Here is a 16,061-nt window from a genome sequence, read left to right on the forward strand (position 1 = left end):
TAAAAGATATAATTAAGAAGAAAGGCAACACCGCCACAGTGATAAAGCAAAGAGAAAAAGCGTGGCAAAGTATTGCAGACCGCCTGAATGCGTAAGTAGTGCACAATTACACACTCACCGCTCCGCTGAAACATCACAATTACAATTCAAATATTTAATTCACATCTCCAAAAATGCAGTTGTACTGTAATTATGAAACGGTTAATTTTTTTTATTGAAATGCACTGCAGATATGAGTGAAATTGTGTAAAGTAACTCCATCACACTGTATAAAGCTATGATAAAAATTTTGATATTTTTACTGAAAACAAGACAAAAATACCAAGTAATTTTTTGCAGTGTGACTCCATTAAGTGTGTGTGTGTGTGTGTGTGTGTGTGTGTAGATTAAACATGAACGGGCCAAAACGGACATGGCAGCAGGTCAAAATCAAATACAAGAACATTCTGCAGAATGGTATGGTCCCTGACTAATATTTAACAAAGCACAAGCATATATTGTACCCAGAAGGTGCCTGCTCACACATTGTCTGTACTGTTTTAGCAGTGAAAAAGAATACCCACAGACAAGGCACGGGTGGTGGGTCACCAAAGGCTGACCTTACCCCAGCAGAGGACATGGCCTTGGAGCTAAATAAAGGCAGGCCCGTCTTAGAGGGGATCCCTGGGGGGAAAGAGACGAGCATAGGTTCCTCCCAAGATGCCACCCGCTTCATTCAAGGTATGTCCTTCCATCTCTACATGGGATACAACCACATTCATATTGAATCAATTTGGACTGTCTGACTTTGGTTTACCTATTGCCTTGCAGTGTCTGGCAGCACTGTGTTCCTGTTAGAGCCACCAGCACAAGCACCAGACGATGCTGATCCAGTGAGTACTCCATCAAAGGCATACTGTAGGCCTGGCATGTCTTGTCTACTAGCTTCAATATGAATCCGATTAAATGTGATAGGGTGAAGGCCCCAGTGCAGCAGCAACAGCACATGATGGAGACGATGATGAGGAGGAGACCATCTCTCTGGATTCCAGAAGGCATGAGGTATCATGTTAAGACTGTGAAAGTACTATTTACTCTACAATGGTGAGGAGTCCTCATCAAAATCAAAAAATCTAATTTCTTTTACAGGACCCAGATGCTATACAGTGGGAAAACCAGCCTGGCAACATAGTGCGTATTAATAAAAGGACACCACATCCTGCCAAATTCCAGCTGCGCTAATTGTATTGTGTTCACAGAGCTCACAAGCTATCAGAAAGTTGTATGGCAACCACCTCCGGTGCCAAATAGAACTGGCAGACATAGACATTCAGTACAAGAAGAAAAAGATGGAAAATCTTGCACTGGAGTTCGAAATAAAAAAGAGGACAATTAGGAAACTGGACCTTGAAATAAAAAAACTTGAGAGGGAGGTGAGATATGCCTTCAATGTACACTGTATGCTAACTGTAACACAAATGTATTAATCATTATTTTTCTTTCCTCCCCCAGCTCCAAGAAGATGACACAGCTCAAAATAAAAATTAGGTATATTCTCGTAAAGTCAAGTGAGCCATGACATATGAGCTCTTATTGTGAGCACACAGGACGGTGGCATCTTTCTAAGGTTTTTTTTATTTTCCCAGCAATCAGTACAACCAAGTCATCGTTATAAGGCATCGCCCTCTTTTGCCCACCCCCCCCAGCACCAGGTGTGGCCACTAGCCTATATGAAGGCCCAAAATTTTGTGTTCCTTTCTGCTCTGACAATGGCATGCCCATTCGTGCGAGATGTGGTGGATGAAGAAGCACTTGTGCTGAGGAGAGCCTTCAGGTGAGAAAGGGTCTTCAGGGACCGGTTGGACCCACTGGCCTTCCCTGATGACCATCTACATGAAAGATACAGGTTTTCTGCAGATGGCATCAGGTATCTATGCAGACTACTGGGTCCCAGGATTAAGCACCGCACTGCACGGAGCCATGCACTGAGTGTGGAGCAAATGGTTTGTGTGGCCTTGCGCTTTTTTGCTAGTGGAGCCTTCCTGTACTCAGTGGGGGATGCAGAACAGCTGAACAAGGCCACAATTTGCCGCACAATAAGGAGTGTGTGTCTGGCTATCAAAGCATTAGCAGATGTCTTCATCTCCTTCCCTGGCCACAGAAGACTCTGTGACATCAAAGAGGAGTTCTATAGGATTGCAGGTAAGAGGATCTACAAATTACAGGACAACTGTTAACACATAGTAGGATACTCATTACTTTGTGTGACAGGTTTCCCCAATGTCATTGGTGCAGTGGACTGCACACACATAAGGATAAAAGCCCCCTCAGGTGCCCATGAGGCCGATTTTGTGAATAGGAAATCCTTTCACAGCATTAATGTTAAGGTGAACATAACTTTTTGATATTGTCCATTGACGAACACTCTGCATTGCCAGTGATGTGCATTGATTGGTGTAATATTCCTCATCTTATGATTTCAGATGGTCTGCAATGCTGACTGTGTGATCAGCAATGTTGTGGCAAAATGGCCTGGCTCAGTCCATGACTCCAGAATCTTTCGGGCCTCTGAAATCTATCAGTGCCTATCACAAGGTAAGCCACACAACCCCTATTTATAACCATCATGGCTGTGTCAAGAATATCACTGTGTTTATGAGGTAGTAATGATGAGATTTTGTGTTGACAGGTGAATTCTCTGGTGTGTTGCTGGGAGACAGGGGGTATGGCTGCCAGCCTTTTCTCCTGACACCTTTCACAGACCCCCAGGAAGCACAGCAGGCCTACAACCATGCCCATGCCAGGACCAGGGCCAGAGTTGAAATGACCTTTGGCCTCCTGAAGGCACGCTTTCACTGCCTTCACAAATTAAGGGTCAGCCCTGTTAGGGCATGTGATATTACTGTGGCTTGTGCTGTCCTTCACAATGTGGCCTGCCTGAGGAAGGAGAGGGCCCCCAGAGTGCCACCAGCCATGGACTGGGACAATCCGGCAATCTTCCCTGATGACGACAGTGGTCGGCTGCTGAGGGACCAATATGTGTTGAATTATTTTAGTTAGTATGTGTGCTTTCAATTTTGGTTAAATATGTCCTGCGGTGGCAGAGGAATTTGGGTTTTTTTGGGTTCGTTTTTTGACGAATTTGGCCTCTTATGATGTTTGTGCGGTATACTGTGTGTAATACAAGGCTGCAGGGAGGCTACTGCATCCATTCATTTGTCTGTTCAGTTGATGTGTATGGATTTGTCCTGCATTTATTTTAGTGTGCAGACATGCAGGGTGTGTTATACACATTCAAAGGTCTGTATATGTATCATTTTGTATAATATGCTTAGATTCTGTGCTTTCCATCTTGTAGAGTCACTGTGACTTCAGTTTTGAAAGGAGCTGATGGTTTACCTGCTTTGTTTTGTCCTTATTCAATAAAGGAACATAATGTTACACATTGTGTTTTTATATTCATATGGAATGTGTATTTGTTTATATGACAGAGTACTAGGGCCACACTGAAGAAAAAGGATAAAGTCATAAATTTATGAGGCTGGTTCTTTCTGCAGAAAAGCTACATATTGTTTTTACAGTTTTGATACTTATGACAATGTGATACTTAATATTCTGGCACATCAGCATGTCTTTGTTTATGAAACCATACTGAAGTACAATTTCACGAAATGCCCCACATCTGTCATTTTAACAACTGTCCTCCTTTAAAACAACTGGTTACAATATTATGACTTGTGTTTTTTTCCCCTCTGTGGCCCTAATATTCTAGCATTTTATATATAGCCTTATAGTCTATGGGAAACTGTAAATTATCTAATGATAGCAACATCATCTAAAAATCATTTTTTATCCAAAATCATTGAAATTAATGATCACAAACGTTTAAATAACAGTGGGTCTAGTTATATGTGATAACAATGTATAGTGAGCAGTGAAATAACTATTGGTTTCCATTTGTGGTGACTGCTGACTGACATTAGGGATGAGATTAAATAGATCCTGGAATTTAGCCTGGTCTGGAGCAGGCTAGCTCCACAGAATAAATCTCCATGGTAATTTATACCATAACATATCCTCCTGCCCCCTATCCATCTTTAGTGCAACCGGATTACGGATCAATTGAGCCAGGATCACCAAGATATCCTGGCTTAATCCCTTATCCTAGTTTTGTGCAACAGGCCCCAGGAGTAGAAATAAGCATAACAAGTCACATAATAAATTGTATGGATTTACTCCTTGTGCAATAATAGTGTTTAACATGAGTCATTCCAAAATCATCTCTGTACCCCACACCTTCACTGCAAATGTATAAAAAATAAATAAAATACATTCTTTACATAAGTATTCAGACCATTTGCTATGAGACTCAAAATTGAGATCAGGTGCATCCTGTTTCCATTGATCATCCTTGAGATGTTTCTACAACTACATTTTTTTTTTTTTTTTTACACCTTTATTTAACCAGGCAAGTCAGTTAAGAACAAATTCTTATTTTCAATGATGGCCTGGGAACAGTGGGTTAACTGCCTGTTCAGGGGCAGAACGACAGATTTGTACCTTGTCAGCTCGGGGGTTTGAACTCGCAACCTTCCGGTTACTAGTCCAACGCTCTAACCACTAGGCTACCCTGCCGCCCCACATTGGAGTCCACCTGTGCCAAATTCAATTGATTGGACATGATTTGAAAAGGCACACACCTGTCACTATAAGGTCCCACAGTTAGGATTGGGTCGAGGCACAGAACTGGGGAAGGGTGCCAAAAAATGTCTGCAGCATTGAAGGTCCCCAAGAACACAGTGGCCACTTAAATGGAAGAAGTTTGGAACCACCAAGACTCTTCCTAGAGCTGGCCGCCTGGCCAAACTGAGCAATCGGGGGAGAAGGACCTTGGTCAAGAACCCAATGGTCACTCTGAGAGATCTCCAGAGTTCCTCTGTGGAGACGGGAGAACCTTCCAAAAGGACAACCATCTCTGCAGCACTCCACCAATCAGGCCTTTATGGTAGAGTTGCCAGACGGAAATCCCGCCTCAGTAAAAGGCACATGACAGCCCGCTTGGAGTTAGCCAAAAGACACCTAAAGACTTTCAGACCATGAGCAACAAGATTCTCTGGTCTGATGAAACCAAGATTGAACTCTGGCCTAAATGCAAAGCGTCTCGTCTAGATGAAACCAGGCACTGCTCATCGTGAAGCGTGTTGGCAGCATCATGCTGTTGGGATGTTTTTCAGCAGCAGGGACTGGGAGACCGAGCAAAGTACAGAGCTCCTTGATGAAAACCTGCTCAGGACCTCAGACTGGGATGAAGGTTCACCTTCCCACAGGACAATAACCCTAAGCACACAGCCAAGACAACGCAAGAGTGGCTTCGGGACAAGTCTCTGAATGTCCTTGAGTGGCCCAGCCAGAGCCTGAACTTAAACCCGATTAAACATCTCTGGAGCGACCTGAAAATAGTTGTGCAGCAACACTCCCCATCCAACCTGACAGAGCTTAAGAGGATCTGCAGAGAAGACTGTGAGAAATTCCTGAAATATAGGTGTGCCAAGCTTGTAGCGTCACACTCAAGAAGACTTGATGCTGTAATCACTGCCAAATGTGCTTCAACAAGGGAAAAAGCAACAACAACCAAAAAAACGGGTTGATCAGTAGGAAAGTGGGTCAAAGAAGTGAAAGTTTATTAGTGATGCTGAGGTTTGAGAAAGTTTTGCTGGGAAAAGTACAGAAAGGATTCCTTAGTTTCAATGTCAGAGAATTTGTCCCATTTGCACTGTGGTGTTTTAAATGCCAAATAATGGGACATGTAGCTGACAACACTCAGTGTAAAGGAGTTAGTAGGGATTTTATTTTCATGTTAGTACAGAATTGTGAACACCATGATTGATCATACATTCCAGCACAGTAGGTATGCAATTTAAACGTTTGTTTGCGGACCGCCATGACATCATAGAATAATCAAATCAAATGTATTTGTCACATACACATGGTTAGCAGATGTTAATACGAGTGTAGCGAAATGTTTTTTGTTGTTGTTTTTTTAAGTTCGTCCCGACTGTATGTAATAAAACCTAATATTTCCCGGGGTAACAATGTAAGAAATAACACATAAAAACAAAACAAAACACTGCATAGTTTCCTAGGAACGCGAAGCAAGGCGGCCATCTCTGTCGGATTCGGAAGTACAGAATCAGCAGAAGGAGGAGTGATTTTTAATTTTATTTTTTAGGAGTGATCTCTGGGCGTTAGAAAATTCAGAGCGTTGTCAGATTGTCCGTTTGTAAATTCAAAGCGGTTCGCCCATCGGGCGCACACTGAACGCTCTGCCTGGGGAATAGGTTTGATTCGAGCGTTTTGACCTCAACGGCAGTTAAGCACCAACAATTTAATTACGTTTTTTCGCACCTTTACTGACACCCGTAATATTCAACGGGGTGTTGCGCGTTAGTAAATTCATCAGTTATACTGCGCTCCGGCACACTCATAAGAGAGTGTACTGAAATTGTAGTAGATAGACGCATTACATTTACGAGCGCACCATACTATGGCCAAAATCCATCTCGCTCGGTCTTCTCCGACTGCTGTCCACTAGGCCATTTGGTGGTGAGTGGAAATTCCAACTGGAAGCTTCAGATTTACATCCGGTGAAACATCTGGCTCATTGAGCATGGTTACACGCACACAGTAATACGATTCTGTGGATAGTCAGATTAATATAATAGTTTAAAACGTGTACATGCTTTGCAACAAAGATTAACCTAATCAATCTTGTTTACATGGACACACTGAAATTAGGCCACTGATGGGACTTTCAATAAATGCAGAAAATCGACAATCAAATTAAAAGTTCTACCACAGTGACCATGTTCCTTTTTGGTCCGTACATAACGTTTGTGTGAAAATAAGAGGGCATCACAAACAATGTACAAAACAATATAGAAATATCACACAACAAAATACGCCCCAAAAAGTAAACAGCAGGGTGACACAAAACAAGTATTACACTTTAGACAAGTTCCATTTTGACAAACACTTCAGATGTGAAGTCTGAGCACCAACTTTTTAACTACGGCGCGCGGCCTGGTTCGATGTGCATAAAAATCATGTTTCAAATTGAACCAAAACACAGTTGCAATCTTTCTCCACAGGGCGGTGATCAACCTCCATCTAAATCACTGGCAGGTATGTATCAAATTAGAGTGGTAGAATCAAATCATTTATATATACACTAGATTACATTTTGGGGGTGTTGTTTTGAAGCCACCACACCATCTTGGCACTCCCCCAGCATTGTAAAAAATAGTTTGGAAGCTGTCAATGCATTTGTCCACATTTGTTTACCCACATTCACTCCTTTACAGACACCTTATTAATGCATAATTTTATGTGAGCTAACCATAAACTAAACAAAAAAAGAAACGTCCTCTCACTGTCAACTGCGCTTATTTTCAGCAAACGTAACATGTGTAAATATTTGCATGAACATATGATTCAACAACAGACAAACTGAGCAAGTTCCACAGACGGGGGGGGGGTCATCAAAATCAAAACTAACAGTCAGTATCTGGTGTGGCCACCAGCTGCAGTAAGTACTGCAGTGCATCTCCTCCTCATGGACTGCACCAGATTTGCCAGTTGTTGCTGTGAGATGTTACCCACCTGCAAGTTCCCAGAAATTTCTGGGGGGAATGGCCCTAGCCCTCACCCTCCGATCCAACAGGTCCCAGATGTGCTCAATGGGATTGAGATCTGGGCTCTTCGCTGGCCATGGCAGAACACTTACATTCCTGTCTTGCAGGAAATCACGCACAGAACGAGCAGTATGGCTGGTGGCATTGTCTTGCTGGAGGGTCATGTGAAGATGAGCCTGCAGGAAGGGTTCCACATGAGGGAGGAGGATGTCTTCCCTGTAACGCAGTGTTGAGATTGCCTGCAATGACAAGTTCAGTCCGATGATGCTGTGACACACTACCCCAGACCATGACAGACCCTCCACCTCCAAATCAATCCTGCTCCAGAGTACAGGTCTCGGTGTAACGCTCTTTCCTTCGAAGATAAACGAGAATCCGACCATCCCCCCTGATGAGACAGAACCGCGACTCGTCAGTGAAGAGCACTTTTTGCCAGTCCTGTCTGGTCCAGTGTGTTTGTGCCCATAGGCAACGTTGTTGCCGGTTATGTCTGGTGAAGACCTGTCTTACAATAGGTCTACAAGCCCTCAGTCCAGCCTCTCTCAGCCTATTGCAGACAGTCTAAGCACTGATGGAGGGATTGTGCATTCCTGGTGTAACTCGGGCAGTTGTTGTTGCAATCCTGTACCTGTCCCGTAGGTGTGATGTTCGGATGTACCGATCCTGTGCAGTTGTTGTTACACGTGGTCTGCCACTGTGAGGACGATCAGCTGTGCGTCCCGTCTCCCTGTAGTGCTGTCTTAGGTGTCTCATAGTACGGACATTGCAATTTATTGCCCTGGCCATATCTGCGGTCCTCATGCCTCCTTGCAGCATGCCTAAAGCACGTTCACGCAGATGAGAAGGGACCCTGGGCATCTTTCTTCTGTTCTTCTGTTTTTCAGAGCCAGTAGAAAGGCCTCTTTAGTGTCCTAACTGTGACCTTAATTGCCTACTGTCTGTAAACTTTGTGTCCTAATGACCGTTCCACAGGTGCATGTTCATTAATTGTTTATGGTTCATTGAACAAGCATGGGAAACAGTGTTTAAACCATTTACATTGAAGATCTGTGAAGTTATTTGGATTTTTACAAATTATCGTTGAAAGACAGGGTCCTGAAAAAGGGAGTTTACAAATAAAACATTTTCCTTAAAGTATAATGTACTGTTACTGTCCCCAATACAACAACAAAGAATGTCATTTTGTCCTTGAAACATTCCTATGGAGGACTGCGTCTTCTGGGGAGTGCCAATATGGCCCACCAGTGGCTTTGAAGCCCCTCATTGGCCAATACATAGCATCAGCAATTCAGGGTTTATATACAGTGCCTTCGGAAAGTATTGGGACCCCTTGACTTTTTCCACATTTTGTTAGGTTACAGCCTCATTTTAAAATAGATCACTTTTTTTCTCTCATCAATTTACACACAATACCCCACAATGACAAAGCAAAGACAGGACTTCGGATTTTTCTAATGATTAAAATTTAAACTGAAATATAATTTACTTAAGTATTCAGACCCTTTTCTCAGTACTTTCTTGAAGCACCTTTGCAGCGATTACAGCGGAAAGTCTTCTTGGGTATGACGCTACAAGCTTGGCACAACTGTATTTGGGGAGTTTCTCTCATTCTTTTCTTCAGATACTCTCAAGCTCTGTCAGGTTAAATGGGGAGCATTGCTGCACAGCTATTTTCAGGTCTCTCCAGAGATGTTAGCTCGAGTTCAAGTCTGAGCTCTGGATGGGCCACTCAAGAACATTCAGAGCCTTGTCCCAAAGCCACTCTTGCGTTGTCTTGGCTGTGTGCTTAGAGTCGTTGTCCTGTTGGAAGGTGAACCTTCTCCCCAGTCTGAGGTCCTGAGTGCTCTGGAGCAGGTTTTCATCAAGGATCTCTTTCTACTTTGCTCCGTTCATCTTTGCCTCAAGTCTGACTAGTCTCCATTCCCTGCCACTGAAAAACGAGCAAAGTACAAAAGAGATCCTTGATGAAAACCTGCTCCAGAGCACACAGGATTTCAGACTGGGGTGAAGGTTCACCTTCCAACAGGACAACGACTCTAAGCACACAGCCAAGACAACGCAAGAGTGGCTTTGGGACAAGGCTCTGAATGTTCTTGAGTGGCTCATCCAGAGCTCAGACTTGAACTCAATCTAACATCTCTGGAGAGACCTGAAAATAGCTGTGCAGCAAAGCTCCCCATCCAACCTGACAGAGCTTGAGAGGATCTGCAGAGAATAAATGGGAGAAACTCCCCAAATACAGGTTTGCCAAGCTTGTATCGTCATACCCAAGAAGACTCTAGGCTTTAATTGCTGCCAAAGATGCTTCATCAAAGTATAGTTTTGGCAAGTGAGTTAGGACTACTTTGTGCATGAAACAAGTACTTTTTCCAACAATTGTTTAGATTATTTCACGGTATCACAATTCCAGTGGGTCAGAAGTTTACATTCACTAAGTTGACTGTGCCTTTGAACAGCTTGGACAATTCCAGAAAATGGTCATGGCTTTAGAAGCTTCTGATAGGCTAATTGACATAATTTTAGTCAATTGGAGGTGTACCTATGGATGTATTTCAAAGCCTACCTTCCAACTCAGTGCCTCTTTGCTTGACATCATGGGAAAATCAGCCAAGACCTCAGAAAAAAAATGGTAGACCTCCACAAGTCTGGTTCATCCTTGGGAGCAATTTCCAGATGCCTAAAAGGTACCACATTCATCTCTACAAACAATAGTATGCAAGTAAAAACATCATGGGACCACGCAGCAGTCATACCGCTCAGGAAGGAGCCGCGTTCTGTCTCCTAGAGATGAACGTACTTTGGTGTGAAAAGTGCAAATCAATCCAAGAACAACAGCAAAAGGACCTTGTGAAGATGCTGGAGGAAACAAGTATCTATATCCACAGTAAAACACGTCCTATAAATCGACATAACCTGAAAGACCGCTCAGCAAGGAAGAAGCCACTGCTCCAAAACCGCCATAAAAAGCCAGACTACGGTTTGCAACTGCACACGGGGACAAAGATCGTACTTTTTGGAGTGTCCTCTGGTCTGATGAAACAAAAATAGAACCGTTTGGCCATAATGACCATTGTTATGTTGAGGAAAAAGGGGGAGGCTTCAAGCTGAACACCACCATCCCAACCGTGAAGCACGGGGGTGGCAGCATCATGTTGTGTGGGTGCTTTGCTGCAGGAGGAACTGGTGCACTTCACCAAATAGATGGCATCATGAAGTTAAAGCTTGGTCGCAAATGGGTCTTCCAAATGGACAATGACCCCAAGCATACTTCCAAAGTTGTTACAAAATTGGCTTAAGGACAACAAAGTCAAGGTTTTGGAGTGGCCATCACAAAGCCCTGACCTCAATCCCATATTCAATTTGTGGGCAGAACTGAAAAAGCGTGTGCGAACAGAGAGGCCTACAAACCCGACTCAGTTACACCATCTCTGTCAGGAGGAATGGGCAAAAATTCACCCAACTTATTGTGGGAAGCTTGTGGAAGGCTACTCAAAACGGGTGACCCAAGTAAAACAATTTAAAGGCAATGCTACCATATACTAAGTGAGTATGTAAACTTCTGATCCACTGGGAATGTGATGAAAGAAATTAAAGCTGAAATATATCATCCTCTACTATTATTCTGACATTTCACATTCTTAAAATAAAGTGGTGATTCTCACTGACCTAAGACAGGGAATTGTTGCTAGGATTAAATGTCAGGAATTGTGAAAAACTGAGTTTAAATGTGTTTGGCTGAGGTGTATGTAAACCTCCGACTTCAACTGTAAGTAAATGTCATATCAGTTATTTATTTGTAATATATTAGCAAAAATGTCTAAAGTCCTATTTGTCCTTTGTCATTGTTGGGTAGTGTGTGTAGATTGAGGGGGGAAAAATTATTTAATCCATTTTAGAATAATGCTATAACCTAACAAAATGTGGAAAAATGTCAATGGGTCTGAATAATTTCCGAAGGCACTGTAAGTGCAAACACATACGTCAAATCTCAAAAACCAAGAGTTAGGGGAAAATGAGAATGTGTATGATAAAATTCATACAACATACCAGCTGTACAAATTAGGGTGACACTAAACTCACGCTCGGAAGAATACACATTTATTAATCCAAACAAAAGCAGGATAAGTTGAAAGCAGAGCTAAAACCTTTCTTGTAAACCCCAAAGGGGTCAAACCTGATCTCTTATAAAGAGAGACTGACATTGGACGATTCAAATGCATCAACCTGAATATATTTGTTTCTTTCTACCCAAAATATACACATTCTTGTTGGGCCAATGATAGAGGGTCCACTTCAGTGATCAGAACCTCTACAGCTGTTTCAAACCACCAGAGTATGCCTACATTTCACATGCAGGTCTAAGTATTGATCCGTTTTCTTACTACATCTGTGTCCCAAATATTAATGAAGGCTAGTTAATTTGTTTGTCTCCTTTTCTTCAAAATCACTGATCTGACCAGGCTGGACAGGTCAAATTAATCATTATTTGGCCTTTCCATCATATTGCTTTCTTTTCACCATTCAGATCAGTGCCTTTAAAACTAAATGGACACATCGTATTAAGAGAAAACTGGATTCGGCAGTTTAGACATCATTTGAACTCCACACAGCATAGACCTGCCACCAGAAAATGATTAGCTAAAATAAAACAAGTAAAAACCAAAGCACACTTGAAACACACAACCACAAAATAAAAAAAAATATACGAATAATTGCTTGAATAAACTCAGTCACACAACCTAACATCAACTTGACAGACAGTGAAACCAGGGGAGAATACGTCATTTAGCAGTCGCTCTTTATCCAGAGCGATTTACAAAAGCAACCTGTTCCCCGCACATTGACTCTGTACCTGTACCCCCTGTATAGAAGTTACGCTATTGTTATTTTACTGCTGCTCTTTAACTGCTTGTTACTTTTATTTCTTATTTGTATTTTTTTAACGGCGTTGTTGGTTAGGGGCTTGTAAGTAAGCATTTCACTGTAAAGGTCTACACCTGTTGTATTCGGTGCATGTGACTAATAAAATTAGATTTGAAGTGCCTTGCTCAAGGGCACATTGACAGATTTTTCACTTAATCGGCCCGGGGATTCGAACCAGTGACCTTTTGGTTATTGGCCCAAAAGCTCTTAACCGCTAGGCTACCTGCTGAATTGTGAGCAGTTCATAACGCAGGACATTACAGCTAAACCAATTTTATAGAGTCACAAGTTTATCATTGAGCCACATTTCAAGTGAATTTGGTATCAGTGTATTCTATTGCGTTTCATATCAATTCTAGTTGGTCTAGCGAGGCCTATACTTGTCAAGTTAAATAATAAATACTGATATTTGCTGCCTTGAAGCAAATAAAGGCTTTGGTTTGGCAAATGGACAATATAATGCTTACCGAGTTAGGCCTTTTCTATCATCAGCACACATTTCATGTCCCTCCCTTGTTCAAATACATGACTTGAGCTCATCAGCCTTACCACAGGCTACCATAAAATACCTTCCCAGTTGAAATCAAGAGGACTTAAAGTTAAGAATAGCAGAAAACAGCACTTGCAGCATGCCACTAACAAACCTCAAAACAAATAAGAATACAAACAAGACATCAAAATCAAATCAAAAACTGGAGAAATAATAAAAGCAACAAACTGTAACCTCTGGACTTAAAATCCCACCTCTTACATGTAACAGACTTTATTCAAACCGCAAGAGTGTTTCACTGCACTGAATCCAAAATAACCTCTCATTTAGTAACAGTTACCACAGCAACAACAGAATCAGTCAACCAAATATTTTCTGAGGAGTGAGGAAATGTGATTAAAATAACAAAAAGAAAACAAAAAATGTAAAAGAGTGAGGAAATTCAATAAATAAAAACTGTCATTGTAAAAAGAGAACTGCAGCTAGATACAGGTAACTGCCAAAATAAAAGAAATGCCAACAAAATACCAGAACAGCTTCAATGCCCCTGGGCATAGATTCCACAAGTGTCTGAAACTCTATTGGAGGGATGCAACACCATTCTCCCACAAGAAATGCCATAATTTGGTGTTTTATTGATGGTGGTGAAAAAGGCAGTCTCAGGCGCCGCTCCAGAATCTCCCATAAGTTTTCAATTGGGTTGAGATTAGAGGGGTATACTACAAAGCAGGCTCAATGAGATAGCCAGCTAACTTTGATAAAACAACCAGAAATAACGATTGGTTTTCTGGTTCATTAAGACAGCTAAACTTATTTGGTTGTCGAGTCAATTAGACCATGCCCATATCAAGCTTATCTTTCTAAAAAATAAAGTTATTTCAGAACATTTATGTACCCGAGACAGTTATTTCAGAACATTTAGGCAAGTTAGCTGGCTAACTCCTTGATCATGCTTTGTAGTATACCCTTCTGGTAACTGACAGACACACACTAAATCCCCCACTAAACACCCACACTAAACCCCCTACGCACCTTTGACACCCCTTTTCTAGCCATGTTAGCCAAAGTACTGGTCAACTGGGATTGTTTATACATGGATGGGATAGGATGTTAATTGCTTAATTAACTCAGGAACCACGCATGTGGAAGCACCTGCTTTCAGGGCTCTAAATTCAAATGTTTCATTGGTAACTTAAAGATGGGAGCACCAAATTAAATTTAGGACCACCAGAAAAGTTGATTGAGATTGGGCCTATATTGCTACATTTTCACAGGCAGATAAATTCTGATATTTTTTCCACCTATTGTTCTTTTGATCAATCACATAGGATCTTTTCAAATCAGATCTTTTTCAGAGCTGATCTGATTGGAAAGACCAAAGACCAATTAGTGATTTTTTTTTTAATCAGAATTTGGCTGCCTGTGTAAATGCAGCCTACAAATTCTAGTTACTTCTGAAGCACGTTGTGACCTAGAAACCAATATGGAACACTGTAAACGCATTTGTTTATTATAAAAGCTAAAATGATGATACGAATACCTGTCATTGAAATAAAGTAATTTGTGGAATATTGTCTACATTTGGTGTAAAAGCAGCATTTTCCTATTGAGATGCATTACATAGAAAATTGTACACGGTCTCCTTAAAAACATCAGGTTTGTGATGTTGACATGCAAGATTTCTGTCATTCATTCACTGCTATGATCACTGATCTCCTGAAGAAGCTACCCCTTTTCCTTTCTTTCTGTTACCAGGTTGTTAGCTAGCTAGTGAACAAGGTAACATGACTGAACAAAGTGTAAACAAAAGGTTGTCGACGCGTGAGTAGTTTTAGAACGGCCCACGACATGGTTTATGAATCTAAAACGCAGTCCCGGCGAGCCGCTCGGCTATAGGAAGATACAAATGTTGTGCCGGTAAAATTGGTCAGATCTTTTGACCTGGTTGAGCTAGAAGCAAGCTGTTTTCACTGTAGTAATAGTGCAACCATGATGCTAACCAATCTAAATGTGGAGCCCTGCCTGCTTTCAATATACTTTATTTAATTTACTCAAGTGTTCCTTTATTTTGGCAATTACTAGTATATACACTAGTATTCGCTCATGTCATTCTGTATTAAATCTGAATAGGTATTCTTTCAAAAATACTTTGTCTGCATAGGCAACAGGTCCACCGACAGCGGGGCTCAACAACCCACAGTTCCCATGTGGAAGTCAGTGGATCCCAAGATCCTTTAATTTTATTGCCTTTCTCTGAGCCCCTTCTTCAAAGTACTGCAGTCAGAAAGCCATGGAGCACCAGATGAGAGGAGGCCATGTCCATTCCTCACTCTTCTGAGAGAAACCACACCACGCAACAAGTCTTTTACAATATAAAGGGCACGGGCCACAGTGGCCATCCTGTCTGTCTGTCTTTTAGCCCTGGGAGTGAGAGGCAGCCAAGCCAGGTAGGTACCCCCAGACTCCCCTCACTCCACAGAGGCGTTGCTGCTGGCCTTGACCACGGACCCGGCCCGGCTGATCTGCAGCCAGGGCAGCTTGGCACAGTTCTTGAAGAGCTGCTCGATGGCGATGTGGCGAACATGCAGTTCCGACGCCAGTGAGTCTTTTTCCTGCACAGCCACTGTCAGCTCTTCAAACACCTCTGTAGGGGAGAGGAAACAGAACAGAGATTAGTACAGTGCAGGGTCTCTCTCTTAGGGATGTTACAGTGACCGTATTACCTCCACACCGACGGTCACGAGTCATGTTAACAGTCAAATTCCACATGACCGTTTAGTCATGGTAACTAGGCTTCTCCAAGCTCTGATGCTGCTGATGGTCATTAGTAGCCTACCAAACTTGCTAACTGCCTGGTACATAAGCACTCCATTGTCCCTCTAATCACTCTGACATCAATGCAAATGTAATCAGAAAATCAAATCAAACACTTCATAAAAGCCCATGAGCTTACGTTGCGCAACATTTCTATAGGCTAT

The 16,061-nt window shown here is 42.1% G+C and overlaps 1 protein-coding gene across 1 annotated transcript in view; it reads right to left on the reverse strand.

Moving 5' to 3' along the window:
- Positions 1–11,746: 11,746 nt before the first annotated feature.
- The window catches only part of LOC110533654 (protein EURL homolog), a 54,195-nt gene continuing 49,880 nt past the window's right edge, over positions 11,747–16,061 (reverse strand). The window contains exon 5 of the mRNA XM_021618082.2: positions 11,747–15,727. Within this exon, the coding sequence (XP_021473757.1) occupies positions 15,552–15,727 (176 nt within the window). The 3' untranslated portion in view covers positions 11,747–15,551. The remainder of the gene's footprint in view (positions 15,728–16,061) is intronic.

Source organism: Oncorhynchus mykiss, chromosome 10 (genome assembly GCF_013265735.2).
Source record: "Oncorhynchus mykiss isolate Arlee chromosome 10, USDA_OmykA_1.1, whole genome shotgun sequence".
NCBI lineage: Eukaryota > Metazoa > Chordata > Actinopteri > Salmoniformes > Salmonidae > Oncorhynchus > Oncorhynchus mykiss.